The sequence below is a fragment of the Chlamydotis macqueenii genome, chromosome 2 (assembly GCF_036417535.1).
Source record: "Chlamydotis macqueenii isolate bChlMac1 chromosome 2, bChlMac1.mat, whole genome shotgun sequence".
Classification (NCBI taxonomy): domain Eukaryota; kingdom Metazoa; phylum Chordata; class Aves; order Otidiformes; family Otididae; genus Chlamydotis; species Chlamydotis macqueenii.
The window spans coordinates 138,839,175-138,854,053 of record NC_141557.1 but is presented as its reverse complement, the minus strand read 5'-3'; the positions used below and the strand labels follow the sequence as shown (position 1 = coordinate 138,854,053).

The 14,879-nt window shown below is 40.7% G+C and overlaps 1 protein-coding gene across 1 annotated transcript in view; it reads right to left on the bottom strand.

Moving 5' to 3' along the window:
• Positions 1-628: 628 nt before the first annotated feature.
• ESRP1 (epithelial splicing regulatory protein 1) overlaps positions 629-14,879 on the bottom strand; it is a 33,053-nt gene continuing 18,802 nt past the window's right edge. The window contains exons 12-14 of the mRNA XM_086741060.1: positions 13,356-13,554; positions 11,401-11,569; positions 629-719 (exon numbers count right to left, since the gene is read on the bottom strand). Of these exons, the coding sequence (XP_086597186.1) occupies positions 629-719; positions 11,401-11,569; positions 13,356-13,554 (459 nt within the window). The remainder of the gene's footprint in view (positions 720-11,400; positions 11,570-13,355; positions 13,555-14,879) is intronic.

Genomic DNA, 14,879 nt, shown 5'->3' with positions numbered 1-14,879 from the left:
TTCAACTTGCATTTTTCTCCACAAATGCTTTCTGGGTGACTTCACCCTTTGACTGTTCCTATATAGAAGATCAAGTAAGCCAAGCTTGAAAGGCTGAAGTGGCCTAATCAGAAAGCTCATGAAAGCAAGAGAATAGCTGCCAGTTATACAAACACTATCTACTTCACTGCTGCAATTTTACATCAGCACAAGACTTAGAAATTAGATTCTGTAATTACCCAAGAAAGTAGCTCATTCTGCCTATCCAAAACTGTAGGCTAGTGCATTGCTAGAAGAGTATCATCATCTCCACACCTTCCTTCTCAGAGAAAACTGACTCTGAGGAGCTTTTTGGAGCCTTTCAATACTGGTTTTAATGCTTGAAGTAGCATGCATTTGGAGCCCTGGGGAGTATGCAAAGCAGCAGCCCATAAGAGGACCGGAGTAGTCAAAACCATCTAAATGATGGCTTTAGTAGCCAAGGTCTTACATATTGCAGTGTGACATACTGGACATCGCAAAGAGTAGCCATGTTCCTAGGACATTCAACATAATCTTTAATTTGCTGTGGCAGTTGTCTGAAGCAAACACTATGATACTCCCAAACACATCTCCTGGGATTTGTTATCCTTACCTTCTCTAAGGAAGTCTAACTGCTGGGGCCTTTAAATGCAAATCCATTCTTTGGACACTGTCCTGGCTGGATCATTTGTGTGTACAAGTCCATCCTCTGCTGCATACTACAAACACAAGTTAAGATAGAAGCAAATCAGAAGCCAAACTAGTGTGGAAGAGAGCCAGCAGCTGGCTATGTGGCCTTAACCTTTCTTAAAGCCGTGGGCAGATATCGAAGTTCAGGCCACATAATTAGACATTTGTAATGATCTCATCACTATGGCATCAAGAGTAATTCAACAATAGAAACTACACTGGAGTAATCAGCCTCCCCTAACAGCACAACACAGTGTCTTGTTGGAGAAGACTATCTCCAGACTCTGGGAGTCACAAATGCTTTGTCGCAAGAGCATCCCTGGAGATGACACAAACATGTCCTGTACAGCCAGAGCCACACGTACTCTCTAAGTCTTTAAAGGAAAAGTTGACAAGTTTACTACTAGATAGATCCACATAAGCCATTTACCCCTGAAGTTGTCCTAACACTGAGGGATGTCACTTGCTTCTCCTACTTGTTAGACAATTTAAAAATCGAAGTAAAAAAGTAAATAAACCCCTCCAAAAGCCCGTACTTCTTGCTCACATCCACCTTGAAAATTTTGCTTTATCTCCTGAGCATGGCTTCAGGCACCTACCATTTTCATGCTATTCCTTAGACCTAGGACAGCCTCCCCAAACCACACTAGAAAAGTAGTTCCCCAAACCGTCTCCACCTCTTTTCTCTGAGCTCATGACTATAAAAATACCATGGGAAAGTTTCTGCTGGGGACTACTAATCTCTCCTTTGCTTGCTTACTGTGGTGTATTGACACAGGGACTCAACTTGAGGAGTAAGCGAGACCCTGTTTCTGTTCACTGACGCTGTTTGCCAAAAGGCCACTGTCCCAAGGTGCCTTGTGGAGGAGTCTTCCCTCCTCGTGACTCCTATAGTGTGAGCCTATATTCAGACTCTTTAATTTAAAGCTCATCTTCTTGAGTCCCTCTACAACTTTTAAGTCTGGTAGGTGCATATGCCTCCGAGCATGTGTTCTCACCACAGCTTTCAGTCTTGCCCTTCCCCAGTTCCCACCATTTGCAAAGCCCTGAGTGATCTTCATACAGCACAGTATGGAAGGGGATAGCTCAGTCACAGCAGGCAACAATCAAATCCAGCAGACAAGCCATTCCTCAGCACAGAGATGTTTATGGTTTCCTTTCAGGCAAAAGTCTTCAAGGGGTTTCACTAAGAAAATGCAATTGACTGAGGTCTAACACTATACTTCTACAGTGAAGATGTCTAGATGGAGAGCTATTTTTCCATAGGAAATGCTTCTTATGCTTGTTTATCCCCACAATATCGTATTCCTGAGTACTTCTATGAATAATTCTTCACTGGTGACTCCACTACATAGCAGAAATGGTCTAATGCCAAAGATGACACTTGCAACCACAAACAACTATGGGAAGTTAAGATTTTATGTTTAGAGTAGCCTCTTTGTACAAGTTTATCACAACGCTTCCCACTAATGGTTCCCTGTATGCCTTTTCCATGATATTAATAATCTTGCAAATCTCTAACAAAATACTACCACATTCAATATACCCATGTACTACTCAAATTCTCAAACACAAATCTAGAGGTCATCTTACAGCATTAAGTAGGCTGAAAATAAGTCTTTCCCCCTCAGTACACTATTCAGCTTTGGAGCTTATTGCCACCACGTGCTGTCTACAGTGTGAAAGTCTTAAATACAGCTAAAGAGTAAGGAGATGGGTCCACAGCAGATATGCCCATCCACAGTTTGGATGCAAGCTCCAGGTCAGTGCTCTCCATTAGTTACCTGACAAATACATCTGAAGAAGGAGCTGTCCTCAGCTGCCAGCAACACTAGCAAAGCAGTATTTGTTTTTATTTACTTCTATTTCATGGATTCTTTACACATAGCATCTTTTGTGCTCAATGGCCACTGCCACAGGTTAAAGGTGAGTGCCCCAAAGGTACATGCTTGTCTTGCTTTAAAGAAATATTAATCCACAATAATTAATATAATTTATTCAATAATTTTTTTTAACACCCCAAATACTCATAGTCTGTAGATGTTAGAAGCTTTGATATTCTGTCAGGTCTTCCATAGCCTTATTCAAATTGCCACAAAACTGTAGCTAGTTAACAGATCCTTGGTTTTGTTTTGACTTGGCAGTTCCAGAAAGTATCCTCTTTTTGCTAAGATGTCAGGTAATCCATATGAGTTTCCAGCTATTGCTAGATGATTATTAGGGAGGGTAAAAAGCCCAGCCCCCAAACCAGACCATGATGCAGATTTTTGAGGTAGATTAATTTAGTAAGGCAAGACAGAGTTAGCTTGCTTGTTTAAAAAACCAAACCAAACAAGAAATCACCAGAGAACAGACACACAATGAGACAGATACCTTGGCCAACCTACCCTTCCTTTTGAAGCAAGGCTATGGCCCTTGTCTTTGGAAGGTAAAGCTGTTAAACTAGAGTTGCTCTGCCTCCCTGGGCCTTGCTGAGAAATGGGCCACAAGAACTTGCAGTGGTGGGCCATGAGCTTTCCCATTGTCTTAGCCACTTGGCCCTGCTGCTGAGCCTCCCCGTGCTTTCCTCTCAGCTTTGGTAGGACAGCGTTCGGTGGAGCAAAAGTGCTTCCCCTTCAGTCCTCTTCTCCCTGCACTCCTCTTTTTATTATTATTACTTCTACAGAGTCCTTATTTGTTTTAAGGAGGTCAGGCATCTGTTTTAAACACCAGCTATTCAGGCTAATGCTGCTAGTTTTGCAACTGAGATGCTACAAGCACTTGTTAATTCTTAACACCACCTTGGAGATAAAGGTAATGGACAGCTTCAGCAACAGGTTAGGCTAAGGGCACTACCTGCTCTAATTCCTCAATACAAGATAACTTATGGGCTGACTCCAGCTGTTTCTGCTTTCCCCCAAAGTGAGGGGTGACAACCTCGTAGAGGAACAGCAGCGAGTAACTTAGAGCAGTCATGTCTCCAGACAGAAAAGCTGCAGATAGAGGACACTAGTAATGAAAAGTGGTCAGGGAGGGGTACAAGACAAATTGCTATTCCAGCCTATCTTCCCTAGTTAAACAAACCTGAGGAACAAATACTTGCATGTTTTACATGGGGTCTGAGAGCATTTCTACAGCCATTCTTAGTAGTTGCATATCACTTTATAATGATGCAGTGCAAGACTAACTCTGTTTATATCAATCTAGTTCTTGAAATCAAATATTATATAAAGCATTTCCCAATGCAAGTTTTTTTTTCCTGATGAATTGATCCTTCTTCTTGGATATAATCAACAGCCAGATTGGATTTCTTTTCCAATCAATATTTCCTACATTGTGGTATTCTCCAAAGACTCTCAAAATAAAACACAATTAAGTTTCAGAAATCAGTTTTGGATACAAGAACAAGTTTTCACATGTTCTAAAGGTTGATGTTGGCATTCAGACAGCATTTATGCACCTCAAGGGATCCCAAACATTCATCACTAAAACATTATGTAGAAACGTTGAGGATCACCTTCTCTCCTGTTTGATTTCCTAATATTTTTTCCCCATTATACATTTGCTTAACAGATACCAATATCCAGAAGGAAGCTGTGGTTTATATTAGAAGTGGGTATGAGCCAGGAGCAGTCAGCATACAAAACCAGGTAGGTTTTCAGATCTCTGCCAAGTATCCTACAGGTCAGTTAAAGAACCACAGACATACTCAGCACTATTTGCACGTAGGAACAAATACATACATAGACACTGTCCACAGGTTGCAGTTCCTTCTGTGCTTATTTTTTCCTTTGACTTAATTCTCTGTAGTCCTGAAAATGTTTTTGTTTGTTAAGTATTAACTATTTTCTGCTCTGTGAGACCAGATACTGAAGATACCTTTTCATCAGGCTATTGATTGACAGCTTCTACTAATTTCAGGATTGTAAGACAGGTCCTGTATTGCAGTTTAGTCTTACTACATATCCCTCACTGTACTACTCAGAGGAACACTAGTTGGCAAAGTCATGGGAGAGAAAAGAAAGGGGAGGGGGTAGAAAAGAACAATTTGTCAGACTCATCCACTAGTTTTCAAGATCTAGTTAGTCTCCCCCCTTGCTAACTCTAGGAAGCCCAGCAGACCCCCTGAGGGGCTCTGCAGCACCCCAAAGCCAGATCCTCTGACTGAAGCCAGCAAGAAGCAGAAGGTGCACATCACCAAGCAGCCTTCAGAAAAGCTCAAGTAAATTTGACAGATCATCCCAGCATCCAATGAACATAGACCAAGAGGGATTTTCAACTACTCCTTGGGCTTACTCAGGTCGTGGGTATAATGTTATAACGCGCACGTATATACAAGCTTGCAGCATAATGCCTATGATGTTCATTGCTGGAAAGCAGCCCAAAAGCAGGAGGAAATGCAACTTCAATATAAAGCTTTTTTAGAAGTGGTTCATGGAAAGTTTGAGAGAGGCAAAGCTGGTGAGTTTTGTGGTATAATTACGGAGATTAAAAGTTTTAACGTAGTACTTTGTTCACAAAAACTAACAAGATATGCTATTAGCAAAAGTATTTACATAACCAGAATAATTTTCTTTTTTTTCATGACCGGAATTTTTATCCACATTTAAAGAAAGAAAGGCCATATAACTTGACAAATATGATCATAAGTATGAGTGCTAAATCATCAAGTCATCTGTTAATCAAATAGAAACATTTAAATTGCCATGACTGCCGTTTAATCATGGACAAATACCACAGATCATGTTTTCAGCTTTAAGGAGCCTTATTCCAAGATCAATCCAACTCCACCTTTGGAATCACCAAAGATGCCATGCCCCCATTTAACCAAACTGCTGCCCACTCAATGCATATCTAACCAGTTTGCCTACTGCAATTAGCTTCCCATCCTGTTTAAGTTAATGGTAGCACAACAACAAGCAACGGGAATGGAGCCAGAAGCGCTTGCTGCCATGGTCTGCCCTGTGTAGAGCTGGGACTTTCAACACACTCCTGTAGAGAGCTGCTGCTGAGTGAAGAGAAGCATCCAGCTATTTATCTTCATACCCTAAACAACCTGAGATCACCTGGCCATCACAGCAAATGTTTAAAAAAAGCCACCTGCATGGATGACATCCATGCCTTGAGGCGCAACAGGAGGATCTTCTCTCCCACCATTCAACTATGCTGTAAATAAGCAAAAGGAAAAACCTATACTCAAACTGATCTTTGCAGCTAGTTTACACAATGTTGTAATAACAACTAATCCCAATGTTTACTAGATAGCAGAGGAAAAGTCAGAAGGTAGCAGTAAGAGCTGCTAACTGAACATGAAATCATTCAGTACACCAAGTGAACAAAAGGAACTGGGATATGTAAGTAAAAGAACCTCCATCAGCATCTATGATGTCATTTTGTATGGCAAGTTGAATAAATATTGGGCACTGCTACCAGCAATGTTTTTTACAGGCTTATCAACTCTGAAGAAACATTTAAAAAAGTAAATTTTACTATCCCTATACCCAGGCACCTATTGATCACAGCATTACCATTCTGCTGCTTTTTAGACACCATGGCAGTTTTACTAATTAAAACCTACAAGTGAAGAGATAATGACAGCTTATGGAGGCATGCAACAATTAGTCTTCCTTGCTAATGCACTCCTCCTCCAATGAAAAACTGTAGTAGTTAAAGGCATCCCTGCTGTTCTAATCCATGGCAAGCCACATTCACTTACAGAAATGAATCACTAAGACTTCCCCCCAAAACACTCTGGTGACAAGTTTGTGCCATTAACTAGAGAGCTGAGGTTATTTTGACAAAACCATGATGGAGACCAGCTCATCACGAGATAATGAAGAGTCCCAAATTCTGCCACTTGATGTAAACATGTGAACTCCATTTGCTGGACAGCAACTAAAAGCCACCAGTAGGCTTTTATGCTCAGTGAGACCGTTCACTGCAGACGTGGTATCATGCAATCCAAGTTGACATACTTACAAAAATTTAAAAAAAAAGTGTACTACAGTAAGAGCTGTGGTCCAGAGTATTGCTATGATGTTATGAGTACAACTAAGCTGATGAAGAGGTTTTGTTTCTGGCTGCTGCTGTTCTCCATCTGTGACAGATCTCTCAAGCTAAATACACATATGGTTGTTTCCTAACCCAGTTCTGTCAAGTGATGCTGGTTAGCCAGACACACAGATATGCAAATAAAGCTGCTGGCAGCAGCTCTGAATGATATCACTCCTAATCCAGCCCACTTGTTCCTAGTTTTGCCAGTTTAAACTGGTTGTAATTTAATTCTGCTTCAAGACACATCTGATCAATGGCCAACATTAGAAAAAAGCCTTACTTGTTCTCCATGACAGTCACTATGGAGGATCTGATCCATCATGGAGACCAAGTGAGGCCTTTCTCTAACCTTGGTCATTTTATTTTTAGACAGACACACTTTTTATGTATGTCTGCATACATATAGCATTTATATATATGTATGTTGCATATGTATACTATATATATATAAAGTACTACTTTTACAAACTGATTAGCATATAGTGAGAAAAAAATACCTAATCCATATCAGGAAGAGGCAGAAGCAGATAGATGAGAAGACTAACAAATTACTCTGTATTTCCTTGTGTAGCAAGTCTAAAAATCATGCCTTTAGCTACCAGATAAAAAGAACTTTTAATTCTAATGACTCCAGTGGAGAGACCTGTAAATACAATCACTTAGGTTAGAAGAGACCTTTAAGATCATAGAGTCCAACTGTTAACCTAGCACTGCCAAGTCCACCACTAAACCACATCCCTGAGCTCCACATCTACATGTCTTAAAAACCTCTGGGGATGGTGGCTCAACCTCTTCCTTGGGCAGCCTGTTCCAATGCTTGACAACCCTTTCACTGAAGAAATTTTTCCAGAAAAAAAATCCAATCTAAACCTCCTCTGCCACAACGTGAGGCCATTTCCTCTCATCCCATCACTTGTTACTTGGGAGAAGGGATGAACATCCACCTCCCTACAACCTCCTTTCAGGTAGTTGTAGAGAGTGATAAGGTCTCCCCTCAGTCTCCTCTTCTCCAGACTAAACAACCTTGGTTCCATCACCTGTTCCTCATAAGACTTGCTCTCTAGACTGTTCAGTGTCTTTGTTGCTCTTCTTCAGATGTGCTCTCCAGCACCTCAATGTCTGTTTTGTAGTGGGAGGCCCAAAACTGCACACAGTATCTGAAGTGCAGCCTCACCAGTGTGAGGTACAGGGGGATGATCACTTCCCTACTCCTGCTGGACATATTTTTTTCTGATTCAAGCTGGGATGCCCACCTGGGCACACTGCTGGCTCATACTCAGCCAGCTATCAACCAACACCTCCAGGTCCTCTTCCACTGGGCAGCTTTCCAGCCACTCTTCCAAGCCTGTAGCGTTGCATGGATCATAACAACCCCAAGTGCAGGACCCAGCACTTAACCTTGGCCCATCGGTCCAGTCTGTCCAGATCCCTCTGTAGAGACTTTCTACCCTCAAGCAGACCAACACTCCCACCCAACATGGTGTTGTCTGCAAACTTACTGAGGGAGGACTCAATCCCCTTGCCCAGATCATTGATAAAAACATTAAATAGCACTAGCCCCAATACTGAGCCCTGGGGAACACCTCTTTTGACCAGCCACCAACTGGATTTAACTCCATTTACCACAACACTTTGGGCTTGGCCATCCAGCCAGTTTTTACCTAGTGAAGAGTGTACCCATCCCAGCCATGAGCAGCCAGTTTGTCCAGGAGAATGCTGACACAACAGCCGCAATTAGACTAGCACAGCTGAATACAACTACAAACACATTGGAAAAGACCCATGCTCACAAGCAGTACCAATATCTCTCCAGACAAATACTACTTCAAAGATGCAAACAAACAAGTTCACCTACCCACCTTGGCTCAAAAGCACAAGAGTTTACCATAGGACACAGAACATAAGAACACTTTTCTAGTTATTTTTAGTCCAAAGACTTCCTCAGCCAGATGTGGTTTCTGTGTATTCACTAACTCACAATGAATTTCCTGCCCTTAAATTTATTCAGTTTGTTTGAAGCCACATCAGTTTTCAGCTTCTACATTATTCTTTGGCTACAAGTCCCATCAGCATACTACCCACTAAGAAGCTCTTTACACTTAACTATTCAAAATATTGTTTAAAAAACTGAGTTTAAGGTGTTCCTACAATTACAGTTTTTGACAAGGCGCTACTTAAAAGTGATCCAAATGGGATTAGAACTGAATAAATACAGTAAGATTTAACTTTTTTTTTTAAACTACATATCCCATAGCAGTAACTTTCCCGTTTGTGTATGGCAAAATTTTCTATAGAGCATGTTAGCAGTTGCCAAGTAGCAGAGTTATTTATTACTTTCAGCATACACAGAGCAACTAGTACACCTATTTATCCAGGATTGGATAAGGAAAGAAACCCCTCCCTCCTGGGAATCTTACTGTTCTTTTTCTCAAAAGCCTGGGACTAGGCAGGGACTGAGACCACTGACTTTCTGTCAGAACACATTGCCAGATGTAATTACAAGCTGAACAGAGATATCAAAGACTGACACATCCCGAATAACTTGCTCTCCCTCCTTTTCATTAGGAGTTCACTAAAGCTATTTTAATAGCTTAGAAGGCATCCATTACTTTACACCATTGGGCTTCATCGCCAAGGCTATAAGAGCATTTAGACTAGTCTGAGAGTTTCAAGGATTTCTTATAGATACTGAAGACCAAAGCAATGCCTCCCTTCCCCCCACCATCTCGGTTGATTACTGTGCAGAGAACAGAATTTGCTATTAGAAAGCAACTTGACCTCATAAGTGGTAGAACCTTTTGGCAGCAGGTCAAAGAAACTCTTCTTATTTCCATAAGTATTCACTAGTTAGATTTATGAGCCATTGTCTGATCATTAGCCACCAGCTCTGTATTGCTTTTCCATGTACGTGCATTTAAAGGCACCACTTAGTACAGGGGATACTCCGCTGCACGTACCTAACATTTTTTCGAATTAAAATTTCAGAACCAGAAAACTCAATTTAAGAGATTTCCAACCGCTACATGAAAGGGACTCAATTACTTATTGCATCTTTTACAAAGCACAGGAACTTGCCTGAAAAGCAGTAAAGCTTAGTTGTTTGTTTTTGGTTTTTTTGTTTTTTTTTAAGAAAAATAACAACAAACCCAAAATGTCAGCTACAAAGTATCACTACTTCTATTGGAGTATACAGAATTTGTCTGTAGATCAAACATTTATTCTGGATAGAAAAGCAACATACAAACACTAGATCTCACAAAATGGAAAGAAGCCAAGTTGACTCCAGAAATTTTACCCCTTTTTTTTTTTTTAAAGGGAGGTACTTGTAATTGGCACAGAAGCTACATAGGAATGGTTTCTTAAGAATAGTATACAACTGTCAGTTAGACAAGAACATTAAAAGGATATTTTGGGACTTAGGATTGATCAGTCTGTAAACAACATTACACCCACAGGCCAAGCAGCCAGTGATGGGACTCATGTGGGATCCCATTCAGCAAGAGATCTCTGCAGGGCCTGACACTCAGCACGCAGTGGACAGCCTATTATTACTTTAAGAAGTACATGTCAAAGTCACTACAAACTATTGCTGCTCCTGTGTTCTCATGACACATAGAACTATTATTGAGAAACTTGGTTTATATCGCCAGTGCAAGTTTGGAATTTTATTTTTCTTGATCTTACATTAAAGAGGCTGAGTTTGGTAACATTATCATAACCATAAGACAGACATTGAAGGCGTTATAGAAGTTAACTCATAAGTGAAGAAAACATTTTAATAAAAAAAAAAAACACAACAGGCAGCTCACAGACATATGGCTTAGTGTAAAGTAATAAGAAAACCTCTGTTATCTTACAGGTACTATAAAGTCCATATTGCTCAACAACTTCATAAGTAGCTATCTGGACCCTTCTCCAGAGACAAAAAGCACTGGTCAGAATCTAATAGAGGACTTGAGTTCTTTAGCAGGTTTCCTGACACACGAGGAATAGTTTATGGCTTACAAGGAATATGGCTCTTTCCAAGGCCTCGTGACTGCATAGAGCAAACAGTATCAAGACTTTTTGTTCTGTAGAAGATGGCTAATAAATCCAGAAGAGCCAAAAGCCCTTCGTGAGAGGTGCCTATGAGGTCAGGAAGAATATATGCCTCTACATGCTTTACGTATGCATTCAATACATACGTGCTTCAGTGCAGTACTTTTATAAATAAGTAAACTTTTGACCTTTATGGTGAAAACTGTTACTTTATTACAAAAACAAAGAGGCAGAATTTCAGAAGTTGTTAGGGTAGACCCCAATCCACCCATTCTAAAGAGGGGCCAAGGGCTTCTTTATGCACATGGGAAAGGAGTACTGCACATGCCATTTCCCACTGAGGGCACAACAATACAAATTAACCAGTTTAAGACATGTTAGATGAAAAAAAAAATTTACAAAAAGATACCACTACAACTGTATGACTTATGGGTTAAAAAAAAAATCATCACTACGTGCAATACTCTAAAACTTGGGAAAATCCTAGATATCCTGAAATTGCGTCCCTGAACAAGATACTGAACAAGCTGTTCTCAGTAGCACAAGCCGTTATCACGGCAGACAATGTTCTTTTGTAAGCTTTGTGCATTTGCTGCAAAAAGACTTCTTTGTTCCTGCTTGGTTTCTCTTCTGCTTTACCTGGGGTAGTACGCTGTGTAGTTCATGAAGAGCTGAGCCCCAGCAGGGTAGTATGCCGTGGAGGGCTGGAGCGTTCGTGGGTTCAGGAGCACAGATGGCTGATACAGAGCAGCTTCTGCTGGCACAACTGCAGCAGGAGCCGGAAAGGAGTAGGAAGGGGGTGAAAGGCCTAAAGGGAACAAATGGAAAATAGATTAGGACCTTTTGAATTCCAGAATATATATGGTCTTCATTAGCTGAACAACTCTGAAGTAAGTAAAGAGCCTTCACAAGCTTCTCATTCTCTTGCTCATCACAGAAAATAAATCTGAGCTACCACCATGAACTTGACTACAAGTGTTGCGCCCACCCCCTCAGTCAAAAGCAAAGTCAGTATTACACAAGCAGCCACCTCTTCCTCTGGGAATAGAGTCTCTTTCTGAAGAGACCAGTTTTTCTTGTCTAGGCTTAGATTTTAATGAAGTCTTCAATCAAGAAGTGCGAGACTTCTCCACTGTAAGAAGGAAAATTCTGTGCTAAAGATCTGCTTAACGTTCCCCAGAGCAGAGGACACCTTTTCATCCTGACACTCCTTATCCCCCACAAACAGCTCTGTCTTCAATTAATCAACAGCACAGTGAGAAAAGTAATGGCTTTGCACCTCAAGTGTTAACACTGAGTTTAAAAAAAGTGCACTTCATAGTGTTTTAACAAGATGTGAGGCCCTAAACAAATTCTCACTGATGAGAGTTCACTCTCCTCCTTTGCCACTCTTTTCCTTTTCTTCCCTCTTCCCCTCATCAATGCCATAAAAGTGAACATATAAAAGCTTTAGATAACTCCAAATAGCAAAAATAGAGGCTTACTTTAAAGTGACTATCAGCATCTCACTGCATTGTGGGATGGGATAGTAACAGAGCTGAAAGGGCTCATCTGAGGAATACATCACTGGCATTTGTAGTTGGAAATGGGAATGCTGCCACTTAAGATTTCCCAAAGTCTGGGACTCAGCCCAAGAACTTGTCCTAGGAGCTCTCAGGAGAAGCTTCTGACCCCTGTCTGCAACAGCTGCCACACACAGGACTATATACTGGACTATATACTGCACATCCCTGCTCAGAAGAATACTTGCATTGGAAAAAAAAAAAAAAAAAAAAAAAAGAAAAATGCACAAAAAACCCAAAACAAAACAAAAACCCACAAACCAAAGCAAAAAAAAATCCCACTCTAGTCACCTGGAAGTCTTATCTCCTAAGGATTAGCTGAATATCTACTCACACTCAAAAGGATCCACACCCAAGAACAAGAAGTTTGCAGACATATTGGTAGCTCTAACTAGGATTTAGAGGACATTTCTTAAAAAAAAAGTCACCAACAACAGTAATACATTTGCATAGAGAGACAGAGAGAAAGCTCCTACTTGACTACTTTGCCATTTATGATACTGGAAGCAAAGTATTATTTTTCCCATAGGCTCAGGTTTATATGGCACATATGAAGGAATATGGACAAAACACTTGTGGTCAAGTCCCAAAGGACAGCATTACCAATGGTTTCATAAATTAAGTTTTGGAAGTGAAAGAGGAAGGACTTTTACTTGACACGTTCACCATAATGAAAAATGTAAACACAAATCAGTTTAAATGGGAAACAGTTCTTTCTATTCAGCAGGGCTTTCAAATTACTTTTCAGAGTCATGGCTCACCCCGGCCAAGTTAAGTTTCAGGGAGGGGAGAGGAAGTTTGCCACTGGAAAAGCAAGAGTAATTTTAGAGTAGTTCTTCAGTCATAACAATTCACAACCAAAGGGAAAAATAATGATTGCAAGCTGCTCATGATTTAAGCTGAAAAGATCTTATTTTAAATACCCCCATCTGACACTCCTTTTCAAGAACCAGAATCAAAGTCAACAAAGCAGCTCCAACACCTACCCGCACACATAGCGTAGAGTATTGGCAAGACTCATGCAAAACTTACATGGTAACTTACATGGTGGCGGGGACAAGCCATTTCGATTTAAAGTGCCACCCATTAATACAAAGTTCATCTCCTCAGCAGAACATTGAAAGACTTCAACATATCTGTCCTTCATAGTCTTCTTATGACACTTCTGTGCAGCCAAAAAAGCTCGGTCTGCAGATTTCATCTGAATAAAAGCATCTCCTGATGGACGTCCCTACAAAAAAAGGCAGACAAAAAGAAATGTTTCTGGAGCTCCCTTGAAGTAGCAGTGTAGCAATAACTTGTTCTGTTAAAAGCAGTCTCTACAGCCATAGATATATTCATATATTCAAGGGGGCCTACAGGAAAGATGGGGAGAGGCTGTTTAGTAGGGCCTGTTGCAATAGGACAAGGAGTAATGGTTTTAAAATAGTGGGGGGTAGATTTAGATTAGAAATTAGAAAAAATTTTTTTTACAATGTGAGTTATAGAACACTGGAACAGGTTGCCCCAAAAGGTGGTGGAAGCCCCATCCCTGGAAACGTTCAAGGCCAGGCTGGATGAGGCTCTGAGCAACCTGATCTGGTCGGGGATGTCCCTGCTCCTTGCAGGGGAGTTGGACTAGATGACCTTTGAAGGTCCCTTCCAACCCTAACCATTCTATGATTCTATGATGTCCGAAGTCAACTACAGTCAGCCAACCCAAGCACCTATCAGCATGTTTAAGCACTCCTCTCCAAAGTTCTTCCCACTTGTACTAACAATTATATTTATCTGTTTCAATTAAGCTATGTTGTAACTTGATCCATGTTACTTCTATGTTTAATAAAATAAGGACACTTATGGGAGACACTACAATTCAGGGGTACTTAGGTGCTTGAAGATCTGCCCTTACCAATTTAGTAAGAATGCAGAATTGGAAGATCTAATCCACATAAGTGCCAAGTGTTAAATGATTTTTAAAAATATTATTTTGTTAAGGCCAACATGGGTTAGGATGTTGCAGATGGGTAGCAGCCTAATCCTTGGTATGAGCTTGTGGGGAAAAAAAAATAGTAAAAAAAAATCCTTATACACAGCTGTAAATGAGTGGCACACGCAACTGGAAGGAGTCATTTTAGCCATAGGCAGCTCCTGACTTGAAGTAGCCAGAACTAGAGGTAGAGACCCTAAGCCAGCTCTAACTTAAATTCTAGGCCAGTTCTTCTGATTTCGGAGGGAAGAACAACTTTATCACCATCTTTTACACAGTTGGTCATGATTAGAGGGTTGAAACCAGGAATGATGGGAGCATGCAGAAAGATAGAAATCTAGTAGTCAGGCAAAAGCAGAATCTAGGAGAGAAAAAAAAAAAAAAAAATCTGACAGCTTTGGGCAGGGGTGGCAGACAACCCTCAAGACTATATACACACACCAGTTTCTTCCTCCAGGTTCTTTCATTATTGCTGGCGAGGGCTGATTCTACTGTAAACCTTTCCTTGCATTTTACCATCTGCATCTTTTCTTAGCCTCTCCCAGGCCTGCACATTCCTTATAGTTTTTCAGCCTTGGCTAGGTTAA